The sequence below is a fragment of the Moschus berezovskii genome, chromosome 20 (assembly GCF_049115385.1).
Source record: "Moschus berezovskii isolate FMDL1 chromosome 20, NW_MosBer_1.0, whole genome shotgun sequence".
NCBI lineage: Eukaryota > Metazoa > Chordata > Mammalia > Artiodactyla > Moschidae > Moschus > Moschus berezovskii.
This window is the reverse complement of record NC_142479.1, coordinates 33291909-33308868: the sequence shown is the minus strand read 5'-3', so window position 1 is coordinate 33308868 and position 16960 is coordinate 33291909. Positions and strand designations below refer to the sequence as shown.

General features: G+C 36.4%; 1 protein-coding gene across 3 annotated transcripts in view; it reads right to left on the bottom strand.

The window, feature by feature from the left end:
- NSRP1 (nuclear speckle splicing regulatory protein 1) overlaps window positions 1-16960 on the bottom strand; it is a 46733-nt gene that overhangs the window by 8924 nt on the left and 20849 nt on the right. For all 3 annotated transcript variants that reach the window (XM_055402736.2, XM_055402749.2, XM_055402740.2), the window contains one exon: window positions 750-806. In XM_055402736.2, coding sequence (XP_055258711.2) covers window positions 750-806 — 57 coding nt within the window. The remainder of the gene's footprint in view (window positions 1-749; window positions 807-16960) is intronic.

Sequence of the window (16960 nt, the reverse complement as noted above, 5' to 3'; positions counted from 1 at the left end):
AACTGATCCCCTTCATCCATTTCACCAAGCTCCCCAATACACTTCCCCTCCATGGAGAAGAGAATCAACCTCTTCTCTGAGTTTTGCTTTGTTCATATGTTTTTTTAAATTCCATGTATATGTGAAATCATGATATTTGTCTTTCTCTGACTTATTTCATTTAGCATAACACCCTCAAGGTCCATCCATGTTATTACTAATGGCAATATTTCGTTTTTTATGGCTGAGTAGTATTTGTGTGTGTTTGTGTGTGTGTGTACATTTCACATCTTCATTATCCATTCACCCATCAATGGACGTTTAGGTAATTTCCATATTCTGGCCATTACAAATAACGCTATAATGAACACAGGGGTGCATGTATCTTTTCAAATTAGTATTTTCACTTTCTTTGGATACATACACAGAAGTGGAACTGATGCATCCTGGCAGCTCACACTAGCAGGAATTATTAAACCATGCAACCCACTGTCAGACTAAGTCATCTGAAAGCAGAAATGGGTTTAATCTAGAATATAGCAATAAGGAACTAATTCTTCAGTGTGTGTTTCTCCCTTAAAATGTATACAAGAAACCTGAAATCTATGCAAATCATCTTACACATTTTCAGAAAACAAGCATCAAGATAAAATTATTTAATACATACTTACTGTGGAGTCTCAGCTGCACAGATCCCAAAACTGATACTTTAAATGTGAGCTGAAATAATTACTTCACCAAATACATTTAATTCACCCTTTCCACCTTACCTGTTTCATTGCTTGCTTCTTGGCAGCTTCCCTCTGAAGGCTTTCACTCACGGAGGTCTATAAAACAGGAAAATGATGTCCTTGTTTAAACCAATTTAAAAGTTCTTTTCCAGTATTCTGGTTGGCAACTAATTCCTTACTTATGGTCAAAAATATAGTATTATGAAATAACATTTTCAAGGTCTTTTCCCTTAGGAGACAAATGAATTTTTAATTTAAGTCATCAGGATATAAGAGAAAATAAATTAGTATGGGACCTGAGGTAACACGGATTTTCAGTCCCAGCTTCAACATTGTAATTCAGCTTCTATGAATTTCAATTTGCTTTGTGTGTATATATTAATGTACATGTGCTGAGTCAGGGAGGATTCGTGCCTTCCAATACTAAAATGGTATAACTCCCCAAAACAAAATGCACATTATTTTATTATTCAACACTGAATATATATATATCACACTCCTAGTACACGCTGACAGATTAGGGACTGCCAGAACTACTTGCCGTTATAATAATTCAATAAATATGTACCAAAAAGCCTACCATGACATTGTTCGAATTTCTGAAGATAGCAGAAAAACAAGAACAGTCTCTATGCTTGAGAGATAAATGGTCTGAAAGGAAAGAAAACTAAAGAGATAATTATAAATATGATAAGCAACATAATAAAGGGATTAAAAAAGGGGGCTGTGAGACTAAATGTCTGAGGAAACAAGAAAAGACTTCCCAAAAAGAGATATGACATTAGACCGTAATCAAAAGGAATTTCAGAGAATGCCAGAAGAGTACAGAAAGTAGTAACCACATGGCAAAAGTAAAGACTTGCAGCTAAGAAAAGAAATATAATTAGAATACTTGGGAAAAACTGTTCGCCTAAAAGTTTAAGGCCTTGTAAATATCCTAGCCAACACGGAAATGTAACACAGGAAAGGGGTGCAATTTATGTTGTGCAAATTATATCTTAAAAAATACTCATGAATTTATTTTTAACTGAAAATATAATCCTCAGATCTAGAACTACAGTTCTCTAGCCTATTGCCATTTGCGGTTTTCAACTGTAGAGTATCAACTGGTGCATGCTTGTTTTCCATGGCAAGAAAGAAACAAAATGAACGAACTTATTTCTAGTTTTCTATGACCATGCGGATGAGTAAAACTAATACGCAAAAGCCAGGCAGTAATAACAGAACACTTAATAAAATAAGTGTACAGGCAGAGACCAAGTTTATTTTTGGTGACAGTAAACTGACTCCAACTAGAGGAAGAGATATTGTTTAAAAAAATATTAATAGTAACTAATATTTATAGGGAAAGTGAAAGCCACTCTTTGTAACCCCATAGACTGCAGCCCACCAGGCTCCTCTGTCCATGGAATTCTCCAGGCAAGAATACCAGAGTGGACTGTCATTCCCTTCTCCGGGGGGCGGTCTTCCCGACCCAGGGATTGAACCTGGGTCTCCTGCACTGCAGGCAGAGTCTTCATCTGAGCCACCAGGGAAGCCCTAATATCTATAGAGTCAGGTGCTAGTATGCTAAGTATATTACTTGTGTATTACAAGTATTACTCATTTAAATCAAATATACCTGTTATGTGATATGACACATTTTTCACTCATTAGAATATAAATTGTAAACATGAAAATATTAAATATTCTAGTAAGCGTATCTCATGAAATTCTTTCCAATGCATTTTGTTTGTTGTTTTTCACAGTTTGCAGGACCTTCGTTCCCAAACCAGGGACGGAGCCTAGGCCTGACTGAAAAGTGCCAAATCCTAACCATCGGAACAATGTCTCAGTCTAATTAGCGTATACTAAATTTATTTTTCTTAATCATTGCGTCAACAGTGTCCTCAAGATTGACTAGAAGAGTAAATCCCCAGATGCTGGACTTCTGCAATTATTTTTATTATGCTTTCCTACCTCTCTTCCAGTCACCATTCACGTGCTATTACTTTCAAACTGGTTGCTTCAACCTGAACTACTGAACTTGAAAAACAAAACACAAGGCTATTTTTTAGATGTTTATATAATGTAGAATAAGCAGAAGAGAACGGCCTCTCCAATCTAAAAAGGTACACACATTTTGAGACATCTAAAGAGACTTTGTTTTCATGTTTATAGCTGTTTGGAAAGATGGAATCTGGCCTTTGGAAACATCAGCTGCTCTTACTTACAGGAGTGATAACACACGGAGACAGTGATTTCACACACCTATCCACCAACTTACACCCCAGATTCCAAGGGCACTGGTGGGTGAAGAAGTGACTGAAACTAGCTGACAAACTCAGGGAGGACTATCTTCTTTGGAAGTTCACCTCTGTTTTCTAGCTAAAAGAACTTAAAATGATTATTAATGGTGATGGCTAAAATGCTCATTGTTTAAACACAGATAACTTAAAAAACTGAAAATAGCAGCAAAAAAACTTTTGTTTCAATAATAGTGATTCTATATAAAAATCAGTGCATGTATTAAGTAACATTTTAAAATCTTCCACGTAACAAACATAAGAAACTCCAGTTCAGATTCATATTAGAGATGGTAAAATTAAATGCAGAATCAATAAGACTATATTTTAAAGGTCAAGTCCTTCTAGGTTTTAAGAGATATTCTTAAATTACAATATTAATACAAATGTTAGGACAAATTTAGTCTGGTTTCCATGAAAAAGAAGGATATGCAAGAGAAGATAAAAATGAAAAAGGTTCTCGTGCATAAGTCAGGGAAGGTTTCATCTTACTGACTTCAGCAAGAAAAGAAACAGATTTCGTACATGTGCCCTATGAATAAAACAAAACTAAGATATATAATAACTGTAAACATGTCAGCCTCTAAATTTAAGAGTTCCTGAAGGAGGAAGTGCAGAATAATGGTCACATGTGTAAGCTCAGGAATCTGACTTTCAAACTGTTCTCTCTTACTAGCTGTGTTATTTCAGGTGTTACTCATCTATACAGTGGTACCACCTCACAAGGTGGTTTTGAGGATTAAATGAGATAATATGTAAAAGTACTTTGCAAGTGTCTGGCTTAAAGAAGAGCTCAATAAATATTAGCTATCATTACTATCACTATTATTATTAATACTATGCTAATATTTAAGATTAGTGGGCAAAAGAAATGCTTATATTTAAACAAATGAAAATTAAGTTATGTGAAAATAGTAGCTATAGGGTTTTTCCCCTTGGAGTATTACAATTAAACCAAAGTGTTCACCAAAAAAGCATGTACACTATGTTCCACTTTATGTTTATCACTGTGCTTAATAAATATGAAATTGGAATTTATATGAAGTCGTAGTACAGTATGATTCAATCTGCAACAACTGAAATAGAAAAACATAGTCTGCTGAATATTTAAAAGGTGTACATGTTTTCTTTTGTGTGTTAAAATTCTTTAAGGTTTCATATTCAGGACACCAAAACACAGGAAAATGGAGGATGCGTACATTTGAATCCTTCACAAACCATGGGAGCTGTGGCATAGCTAGAAATGGGCATTCTAGAACTGAGAGTGATTTTACTAGCAACCATAAATGAAAATACATTGCCCCAAAGCATGAGATTAGACAGAACTCTTTTCTTTTTGAGGGAGTCCTCTGCTGTGATGCTATAGTCAACACTGGATGATGGGAGATGACAGCAAGGAACGAATGAATGGACTTCTCTGCACCTTCAACAAAAGAAGATTGGTTAAGTAACTGTATATTCTTCAACAGAAAGTTCTCTAGCCCATTGAAAATCTGCTTTCAACAATATTTAACGGTATGGGGAAACTATAAGACTACACCCATGTGTAGTCCTTGTTGACTACTCAAGAAGCCACCCAATAACCACCTCCTCTCATTTGATGGCCACACTGCTTCTTGTGTGTTTTTAGTTCAGTTGCTCAGGCGTGTCCGACTCTTTGTGACCCCATGAATCACAGCACGCCAGGCCTCCCTGTCCGTCTCAAACCTTCCCACTGAGTCCTTTAGAAACCCCACCCTCATCCTCTCTGATGAATTTTTCTTTTATCTCCCTGACTAAAAACTGGCTTTTCTCTAAGGACATCTTTCTTTTGAAGCTGCTCACGGCTCACACACCCTGTACTTCAGATTAGGAAGCTGTGTCCTCCTGATTCTAGTTTCATATACTGTAGGTAAAAATCCCTGTTCCTATGAAGCTCATACTATATGACTGTGCTACACTTAAACTCTTCTCTCAGTTTCCGTCCGTTCCGTTCAGTCGCTCAGTCGTGTCCGACTCTTTGCGACCCCGTGGACTGTAGCCTACCAGGCTTCTCTGTCCATGGGATTCTCCAGGCAAGAATACTGGAGTGGGTTACCGTTTCCTTCTCCAGGGGATCTTCCCGACCCAGGGATCGAACCCGGGTCTCCCGCATTGGAGGCAGACGCTTTAACCTCTGAGCCACCAGGGTAAGAGCCCTTTATTACTTGAGCTCAGTCTTCCTCTCTACTGAGGAACATCATGCCATCTCTCTGGCATGATCATCATCCCAGATAACCCATGCCACAAATACTGACCTTGTTTTCCTCATCTCCAGTTATGTTTTAAAAGGTTTTTAAGTTTCCCTTTTAGTCGTATCATATCTGAGTGCAATTTACTGATGGTTTCCTCTCTACTTCAGCCACCCTCTCTCATGGTCACTCTTGTCATCATCTTCAACTGACTCAGCTCTGAAACTATAAACTTGGGCAACCCACTTAATAACCATCACTACCCTTCTACCAAATTTCGCTGAACATAAGATGTGCATTACTTCACGTTTTAACACTGCTGACATGGGATACAGCTTACGATCAGTGGCGTCATCTAATTACTGTTGAACCAGAGGTGTTCTTAATACCTTAGTTGATAATACTGCCTGCGTGTGTAAATATTAAAAGTATCAGCGTCAAAACTTGAAGAATGAGCATCACTGAGCGTTTATGCTGCGTTTCTTAAAATTATGCAGTTTTGTAGAGATAATTTACTTTTGATTGCCACTTGGGGTTATTACTTCACCACCTCCAAATACCCTCCTTAAAACCATCAGGTTTGATGCCAGAGAGAATGATATAGTGTGGAAATACATAATCTGAGTGAAAAAGCGAGTCCAAAAGAGACTGTAGACTTGAAAAAGCTTTAGAAATCCCTTAAGCAACTAACTTCACTTATATTTTGCTTTTTATGTATGTTTAAGAATAACCTAAATTTAAAAATCTGTATCTAATTAAGACTAAAAGAACTCTTCAATACTGTATCATGTACTAAATACATAATTAGAATTCTAAGTGACAAGAAAGACTCATATTTGATACTGTTCTTTTAGGGGTACCTGGTGGCTCAGAAGGTAAACAATCTGTCTGCAATACAGTAGACTTGGGTTTGATCCCTGGGTCAGGAAGATCCCCTGGGGAAAGGAATGGCTGCCCACTCCAGTACCCTTGCCTGGGAAATCCCAGGACAGAGGAGCCTCTCAGGCTACAGTCCATGGAGTCGGAAAGAGTTGGGCACAACTGAGCGACTAACACTTTCACATAAAATAACAGTGCAACCTACAATGTTTTAGATTTGAAGAAATACAGTAGTTCTCTTGATCACTTATTTCCACTGTATCTTTTCTTTGATTTTATGGATAAAATAATTTCATTTTCTATTAGAATCTTTATAGTAAATTGTCAACTATTCTTGCCAATAATCTTAACTCCGTTGCTATACTGCCTATCTTCTGCACTCATCTGACAAACCCAGTCCTGAATCAATCCAACCATGTATTGTCTGTATTAGGCCTGCCGAGCACTTCTGGAAAATATAATTTCTTATTTTCTAATTGTAATTGGGCCCTAATGCTACCTACCAATTCTTCTTTTTCACTAGTCAAGTCTATCTTCTTTCTCCAACTACATCCAGGCTCATCTCTTTTTAAACCTCTTAAGTCTTTGTCAAGGCCCTGTACACACATTACAGATTACTGCCACCTTTCAAAACTATTATGAAAAATTGTTATGTACAAAAAATAACATCTGTGAATTCACTATCCAGCCTAAGAAATCCCTATACATCCTTCCCTAATCTCATCTCCTATTCGTTCTACTCTGAATTTTGTTTATAGTCTTACTTTAGTTTTGCTACATACTGAAGGTGCTCAAGACATGCTACCTGAAAACATGCTGCTTTGACATTCTGATATTCTGAGTTAAAGACACTTGAGAAACAGCAGGTGCAAGGACACTCTGATCTTCCTTTTGTTCCCTAAAGCAGGAAATAAAATTCAATAAAATAAAGGTGCCTTCCCTATACTAGGAGTTAGAAACATTCTTATCACCAGATATGGGGGAGTCAAGGCCAGGAGAAAGCTATACAAACAGATCTTGTTTACGTAACTCTTTCTTTAGTCTGCTCCAAATTTTACTTCTTCACCAATTTCTCCCTTTGTTAACCTACTATACAAGCCCTTAGTCTATTCACTTCTTTGGGTTTTTATTTTTTCTTGTGAAGGCTCCCATATACATGTAAAAGAATTTCCTATTCTTTCCTCCTGCTTATCTATCTTATGTCAGTGCCAGCTGGAGTCTCTAGTAGGGTAGAGGAATAGTTTACCTCCTCCACAGTTTACATCTCTAAATGATGTTGCTTTATTTTATGGAATATGAACTAGCATCCACTCCTCTGCTGATGAACACCTGGGTTTCCCCTTTCTGCAAACAAAAAAGCTACGAACCTCATTGTGCATGTGTCCTAATACACATGTGCAACCATTTAGGAGCAGAACTGCTACACTGTAGGATTATCTTCAATTTCAATAAATACTGACAAATTATTCTCTCAAGTAGTCTAAACAATTCACATTCCCATTTACAGTGTATAAATTCTTACTACTCTATCCTTGGGAACATTTTATATTATGGAACATCTTATTCTTCAGGCAATTTTATGGACATAAAATTATTTTATTTTGCATTTACCTTATCATTAACAAGGCTGAACATCTTTTCATGTATTAGTCAGCTAAAGTTTCCTTTGTTGTGAAAACCCTATTTATGTCTTTTGTACATTTTTCTATTTGGGTTCTTTTTTTTTCCTCAATGATTTGTTGGAGTTCTTGGTACAGTCTGGGACAACAATCTTTTGTTTTCATGGTTGCAAACATGCTTCCACTATGGCTTTATCTTTTCCCCTTCTGAGTGATATCTATGATGTTGGCATCTTCGAAGACAAACATCAAAAAAAGAACTCCTACAACCCTCTCACAAAACCTAAAAACCTTAAGTGGGCCAGAACCCAGGCTCAAATCTCTCCTGTAAGAAAACAAAGATCTCTCCCCCCCTGACCCAAACAGCCACCTTAAGAATCCTGGCATCCCTTTAGAGCCAAAGTGGTCTACCCTTGTTGCCTCTATTCACATTCATTCCTCAACCCCAGCATAGCCTGGCCTCTATCCCTACCACTCCAGCGAAACTGTTCTCTATAAAACCTTTGCTGTTAAGCCTAAACAATACTTCGGGCATTTATCTGACCTCTCAGAAATATCTGACATAGTTGATCCTGGCCTTGCTTTAAACTCTGTCCAGGGAGTTCCCTGTTGGCCTAGTGGTTAGGATTCTGGGCTTTCATTGCCGTGACCACTTCAATCCTTAGTCGGAGAGAACTGAGATTCTACAAGCCATGGAACATGGCCAACAACAGCAATGACCAGCCTCCCCCCAACAATACAAAAGGATAAATACATATTCAAACATATATATCAAATATCAGAGTATATTTAAAAGGGAATGGGAGAGGGAATGAAGAGGAAAACTGATAAAGTAAAACAGTCTTTGCAGGCTGATAATGTGAATGTGCCTTGAAATGAGAAGTATGGCTAACAATTCTGTTTCAAAAATGAATCTTACTACATGCATAATAGTTCTTTCCTTGTCAGAGATGTCAGAGTTTCCGAAAGACAAACACACATGTGCACAAGCATACAGAGATAGAGAAGAAAATGTCATAAAGTATGCTGTTCTGAAGTAAAAACATTATTTCATATGACAATTTCTCTGGGATGAAAAGCAAAAAGTGGGAGAAGTATAAAAGGAATATAAATAAAAGTGTAATTTTAGACTCCTCATAAGGAAAAGAATAGTTCTTTAATATTCATGTATAGGATTAAAGGGGGAAAAAACCCTCAAACATGATTCTCAATATCCTATGCTGTGTCAGTCAAAAAGAGTGGTAGAAAAACATTTTGTAAGATTTAGTACTAATAAAAACATTTATTATAATAACATATCTTCCAATTATTGCTTAATTTACCAATAAAAGGAAAACTACAATTTATTCCACTTATTTCCCAAAGGAACATCATTAACCCTGTCGGTAGTAACCAGCACATTTATAATCAATAGTTGAAGGTCTTCTAATCCTTCTCCCCACACAAGCCAAATTTTAATGAAATACACTTGGTAATGTACTTTTTTCAAAAGACAAGCAACAGTTTGGCACCTAATATATAATCATAATGACCGAGTCAGGTGTGCAGTATCCCCCAGTACAGACTTTATTAGAGTTCAGTTATACATACACAATCTCTTGACATTGAAGATGTAGTTCTTACAGATAAAACCCAAAGGCAGGAAATGAATCTCCTCCCAAATGCTGCTTCTTATCTTTAAAGTAGCCTCAAATTATTACTAAACTAATAAAGTAATTTTGTTTCAGAAAGTGATCTGATCTATTTTATTTTCAGTTTTTGATAAATCCAAGAATAAGTTTATTGCTTTTTGTCTGACTACACACACTGAAACACAACAGGAAAATAAAGAAAAAACTTTTTTTAATGGTTTTTATGGTGAAGCTAGAATAAGCAATATCAAAGCCTGTCGGTGAATGAGAAAGATGCATATGGTTTTAGAAAAACAGAAAGCTAATTTTGTTATTTAATAGCAAATTTAGAAGTAAAGCTTTTACCATTTTCTAATCAGAAATTGTCAGTTAAAAATGACTAAAAAGGGTTCAATGAGATTGTATAGAAATCAAATAAAACAATGCAAAAATATAATTATGGTTATTACTGCCTTTTTCATAAAAATTTTTTCTAATATAATGATTCTGAGTTAAAGGCCACAACCCAAAATGAAGATCAAGATTCCATTAAAAAGTCTCAAGAAAGCCAAGCTACCAAATTCAACAGTCTACCACAAAGTGGGATGGAGACAGTACAAGAAACTTCCAGATGACTAGTGATTAATGATGCCAGCTATTGCACACAAAGAAGATATTATTTTTATTGTAGCAATACAGCTATCATTTGGGCTTCCCAGGTGGTGCTAATGGTAAAGAACCTGCCTGCCAACACAAGAGACTCAAGAGACATGGGTTCAATCCCAGAGTGTCGGGAAGATCCCCTGGAGCAGGGCATGGCAATGCATGCCAGTATTTTTGCCTGGAGAATCCCACGGACAGAGAAGCCTAGAGGGCTACAGTCCAGTGTCGCAGAGTGAGTAACAACAGGTGACTTAGCACGCACTCACAGCTACTGTTTGTGATACTTCTATTCTGTGCATGCAATGTACTAGGCACTTAAGGTAGTTTTGGTCCTTAAAATAAATATTTAAATATTATAGAGATTTTTTTTTTTAAATGTGGAACTAAAACTAAGAGATTAAACAATTTGCTCAAGATCTCAGAGCTAGGAAAGCAAAGCAAAGTTTCTGGTTTGAAGTGGCAGATTAACACATGCTGCAGCCTCCTCCTCCCCCAAACCCATAGAATGACAGTAAAGAAATCCATAATCATGCTAGAAAATAAGAAAGGATACTGTCAACAGACTGGAAACTTGAGGAAGACAGAAGACTAGAAACCAAAATTGCCCAGAGGTTGAATGCCAGAAAGATGGGTATGGTTCCCAGGGTACTACATGTTCTGATGTAAAGGATACAAAGAGCACAAGACAAAGACGAATTAACTGGCATTTCTGAATTAGAAGCAGCAGTGCAGGTGACCCATGTTATATTCTGCCTTTTTTGGAAAAGGCATACTAAAAGATTTCATTTCTGCCTTTAATTAAGAAAAGCGAACACACGACTGCTCAAAGTTTAGAACACCAAGAATAAAGAGAAAAATCCTAACAACACCTGGGAAAGAAGCCGAGCGTGATGATTTACTTACAAAGAATTAGACTGATACCAGGGTCCTCCACTTGGAAATAATTGAGATAAAAGGAAAACAAAGTATTATTTTAGAGTTTGGAAGGAAAATGATTTTGAACTTGAAATTCTGTATGTAGCCAAACTATCTTTCAAGAGTAAAGGCAAAATAAAGACATCTGTAGATCTGCAAGGATTTAAAGATTATCACCCACAGATACTCTCTAAAAGAATTACTCAAGAAAATACCACTGGAAGTACGAAGAAAGTACCACTGGAAGTACAAAGAAGTAGGATGCAGAAATCAACAATGCATGAATGGTTTAAAAAAAAAAAAACCTACTAAAATCTCAGAGGCAATCAACCTAGCAGAAAAAGAGAAAAGAGAAGGAGGGAAAAAATTGCTAAGGTTTTTGATTAAGAGAGAATGTGAATATTCTAATCACCATTAGAGTAATATAAGTTTAATTATTGTGCTGAAATTTTAAGGGTAAACATTAAAATAACAGAACGTGAAACTCTTGGAGGTAAAATGGAACAGCCACCATCACCACAGCAACAAAACCTTAATCCAACAAACAGAAGAAAAAATAAGAAATAAATAAGTAAGACTAATAAGAAAGCATGGTAAACAAGAAATACAAAATGACAAGAGTTAAGTCCAAACATCACAATCACCTATTTAAAAGACAAGGACAAAACACTGCTATATCCAACAGATACAAAAAAAGTAACAAGTAAATGAATGGATGAATTCAGAAAAGCTGAAAATAAAGAGATGATGAGAGACACAGCACAAACAGGCTAAAAAAGGAAGAACAGAGCAATATTAATTTAAACAAATCTTAAGTCAAGGCAAAAATGGAACAACCCAGGAAGATACTAATGAATCTTTACAAAATTGACATTTTTTAAATAAAATTTATTTAAAAAGAGAAACCAGAAAACTGTAACCATCGTGGTAAACTATCATACCATCCTCAGAAAAATATCGAATAGATAACAAGTGAGAAAGGGTACAGACTTGAACAATACAGTTAAGTCTGGACAGGAAAGGGAAACTCATTCTGGAGCCTGAGAGATGCAGCCTATAGTAATCAGTAGGGACTGGCAGAAACCATAGCTAACCAAAGAGTACAAGCCCCACCTAAAGGTAGTCACACTTCAAAAAAAATTTAAAAAGATTGTCATGACGGATGGCAACTTGCTTGTGTCTATTAAATAACTGAATGTATGACTATACACATGAACATGAATATATATTCATATATATGTTTATAAGTGTTTATTACAGTACAAGTGTGTGCAGTACCTTACATAAAACAAAAATATTTTCATTTGAAATATACCTGGGTCAGTCACAAAACCTGTATTAAGCCATGAAGGAAATGTCAAGACATTACAAAAAGCAGAAGTCTCACATGGACCATGTTCACAGGCAAAATGCATTAGCATCAATAATAGCAAATGGGAAGGAAAAAACCAGATACCTGGAAATTACAATTCTAAATGATTCTTGCGTTAAAAAAAAAAAAGGAATCAAAATAAAAATTATAAGCTCGTTAAAAAATATACGAGAGTCAGCAAATAACAAAGCCTATGGCAAGCAAAGCAGGACTATGGAAAAATTTATAGCCATTAATAAATGTTTTAGGAAACAAAAAGGATGTTCAACTAAAGAGTGTAAGAAGAAGAGACAAGAACAAAGATTGTATGGAAACAACAGAGAACAAAATAAACAAAATAGAAAACTAAAAGATAACTGAATGACCAGTAATCAGAAAGTTAATTCTTGTAAAAGGTAATGTAATAGGCAAACTTTTGCCAGGTCTGATCAAGGAAAAAAAGAGAAAAATAGCAAATAAACAACATTGGGGGGCGGGGCAGGGGAAGGAGACATAATTACAAGTTCAGAAGAGATTTTTAGTAAGTATTTTATTATTAAAATCTTCTACAAATATAATTTGAATTCCTAGAAAAATGAATGTTTAATTTAGGAAAACACAAATAACCAAAATTGACTGAAACTGTAGAAACTGAAATAGATCAAAAAGGAAGAAACTGAAATAAATAGTTAAGGACCAAATGCAAAATATTACAGTGTATTTTAAAATATTTTAAAGGCACGTATTTTCTGTTAACTGTTCTAAAGCAGAGGCTATCAGATGTTTTGGTCTCAGGACAATGTTACACTAAAAATTATTGAGGACCCAAAGAAATTCTGTTTATGTGAGTTATACCTATTAATATTTACCATATTAGAAAGTAAAGCAGAAAAATTTACATATTTATTAATTCATTGAAAAATAAAAATAAATCCATTTCATACTCAAAATAGTCTTATGAAAAATAGCTACAAGAAAATTTAGTAAGAAGAGTGGCAGTGCTTTATTATCTTTGCAAGTCTATTCAACTGAAGACTGCTGGGTTTTCTCCCACTGCTCTGTCTTCAATTTGTTGCAATCCACATGTACTGCAATATCTGGGAAACTCCACGGCACATTAAGAAGAAAATGAGAGTAAAAAAAGGCAAATTAATGTCTTATTATTGTTATGAAAATAGTTTTGACTTTGCAGACCTCATGAAAGGATCTTGAGAACACCCAGGGGTCTCCATATTACAACTGGAGAGCACTGTTATAGAAAAGAAAAACAAAAGATGGAAACCTACACCAATATCAGATAAGAACAGAATAAGAAAACTATAAGCCAGTGTGACTTAACAGCAAATACTTACCTTAAAACATACACAAAAATTAGCTAAAAACTGATCAAAGACCTAAACCGAAGAGTTAACACTCTTGGGGAAAAAACAGGGGAAAAGCTTCATAACATTGGATTTGGCACTGATTTACTGGATGTGACACCAAAAGCACAGACAATGAAAGAAACTGTGATAAACTGAGCTTCATCAAAGTTCAAAATTCTGTGCATCAGACAAAATCAACAGAGTGAGACGGTAACCCAATGAACAGAAGAAAACATTCACAAGTCAAGTATCTAATAACCAGACTACATTCCTACAATTTAACAATAATGGGCAGAAGGACCTCAACAGACTTCTCCAAACCAGATCTACACACGCGAGCGATAAACACATGAAAGATGCTCCACAACATCATTTATTAGGGAAATGCAAATCAAAAGCACAATTAGATACTACCTCACTACCATGAGAATGAAATGAAGTGTTAAGTCACTCAGTCTGTCCGACTCTTTCCAACCCCATGGACTGTAGCCCAGCAGGCTCCTCAGTCCATGCAATTTTCCAGGCAAGAATATTGGAATGGGTTGCCATTCCCTCTCCAGGGGACCTTCCCGACCCAGGGATCCCACCTGGGTCTCCTGCACTGCAAGTAGATTCTTTACCATCTGAGCCACCAGGGAAGCCCAATCCATGAGAATAGCTATTATCAAAAAAAAAAAAAAGTCAATAATAACTATTAAAAGTTTTGGAAAGGATGTGGAGAAACTGGAACCACTGTTCATTGCTGGCAGAAATGTAAATTGGTGCAGCCACTGTGGAAAACAATGTGGTGGTTCTTCAAAAATATAAATACCATATGATCCAACAATTCCACTTGGGTATATACACAAAAGAACTGAAAGCAAGGACTCAAAAGACACTTGTACACAAATGTCATAATGGCATTACTCACAACACTCAAAAGCTGGAAAAAACCCAAGTGTCCATGACAGATGAATGGATAAACAAAATGTGTTACATACACAAAATGGAATGTTATGCAGCCTTAAAAAGAAAGGAAATTCTGACACATGCTACAACATGGATGAAACTTGAGGACATTATGCAAAGTGAAAAGTGAAGTCAAAGTTGCTCAGTCACGTCCCAAGGGTGACTCTTTGAGATCCCACAGGTCATAAAGTCCATGGAATTCTCCAGGCCAGAATACTGGAGTTGGTAGCCATTCCCTTCTCCAGGGGACCTTCCCAACCTAGGGAATGGACCCAGGTCTCCCACACTGCAGGCAGATTCTTTACCAACTGAGCTAAAGGAAGCCCAAGAATACTGGAGTGGGTAGCCTATCCCTTCTCCAGGGGATCTTCCTGACCCAGGAATCGAACTGGGGTCTCCTGCATTGCAGGCCCATGCTAAGTGAAGTCAGTCACAAAAAGACAAATACTGTATGATTCCACTTATATGAGGTAAGAAAAGCAGTCAAGTTCATAAATGGTGGAATGGTGGTTCCCAGGAGCTAGGGAGAGGAGGAAAAGGGCAGTTATTACTTAATGGGTACAGAGTTTCAGCTTGGAAAAATGAAAAAGTTCTGAAGATGAACATGAGATCTTCATGTGGTGATAGTTGCACAGGAATGTGAATGCACTTAATGCCCCACTTAAAAAAATAGCTAAATGGTAAATTTTATGTTATGTATACTTTGAGGCATGCTCAGTAATGTCTGACTCTTTGTGACCTCAAGGATTACAGTCCTTTCAGTCTCCTTTGTTCATGGGATTGTCCTGACAAGAATACTGGAATGGGTTGCTATTTTTCCTCCACGTATCTTCCCAACTTAGGGATCAAACCCACGTCTCCTGTGGCTCCTATTTTGCAGGCAGATTCTTTATCACTGAGCCACCAGAGAAGCCCTATGTATACTTTACCACAATTAAATAAAAAAAAAAGGGAAACGAAGTCTAGCTGCACATATAAAGTAACAGTATACTAAGACCAAGCAGGATTTCTACCAGTATTTAAAGAGTGGATTCACTCTAGAAAAATCTGTCACTATAATCATAACAGATACTGAGACTGAAAGTGCAGTCCTTATCTGCAACATGCTGTTCATATGGCAGACAGGAAAAAAAGGAATGACTGAACCAGATGACTCTCAAAAGCTTCTGCTCAGATATAGCTTATCACTTCCATTCACTTTCCACACTGGTCAAAACAAGTCTCATAAATAAGCCAAGGGTCAGGAAGTACACTCTCCCGCAGGGAGGGGCATCGATGGGAGGACTCTATAGAGATGGACCCAGTTAGAGAGGTCTACCCAATAATTGTGAACATAACTTGGGGATGATCAATCTATATTGCAAAGGGCAACTCCCTGAAAAAACGGTACTTACCATGAACCTAGAGCAAAAATAACTATTGCTATATATCAACAGTAAATGCTTAGAAAATTAATAAATGCAACAATAAATTTAAAAGATCTCAATCAGACATGAGCTATGAAGCCAATTAACTATGTTATCTTCAGACAAACTCTGGTTGTTTCTTCCACTGTGAAGATAATGAAAACCTATTTCACTGGTTCTAAAAATAAATTTTTTCACACTTTAACCTCTCAGAAATTGATGACTTCTTGAAAGAACAGTTGTTTCCCAGGAAGCAATAATGTAGTATATGAAAATTTTTCATTGACACTTCCTGATAACATCAAGAAAACATCAAATTATCTTACACTTGATAAAATATGGTAACATTTAGTGTTATTGTGATCACATGAGCTAATTCATATAAAAGAGCACTACTTAATATACAGCAAGCTCTCAATAAATATTAGTTTTCTTATTCTTTGTCCTACTATATTTAATCAAATATATATATATATATATCCATCAACCCACTCCAGTATATATTTTGATTACATATAATCAAAACAGATTATAATGCTAGAGCAACTGAAATAAAAAGGCACTGAAGCAGGATTAGAGAAAGAAAATGGAACATTACGAATAGTTAGGGATACAGACCCACAAATTTATAGGAATTTAATACACAATAAACAAATCATTACGTATGAGAGGATAGCACATAATGGTAGTTCTCATCGTTTCATACTCAATACCCTCCTTTTATTTGTAAATATCCCTTGTGTGTTTTACTCGCTCAGTCCTGTCCAACTCTCTGCAACCCCATGGACTATAGTCTGCCAGGCTCCTCTGTCCATGGAATTCTCCAGGCAAGAATATTGGAGTGGGTAGCCATGCCCTTCTCCAGGGGAGCTTCCTGACCCAGGGATTGAACCCACGTCTCCTGAATTGCAGGTGGATTCTTTACAGTCTGAGCCGCCAACGAAGCAAATGCCCTTAACCATACTGAAAATGGATAATGTAAACTGTACACACAATTTTT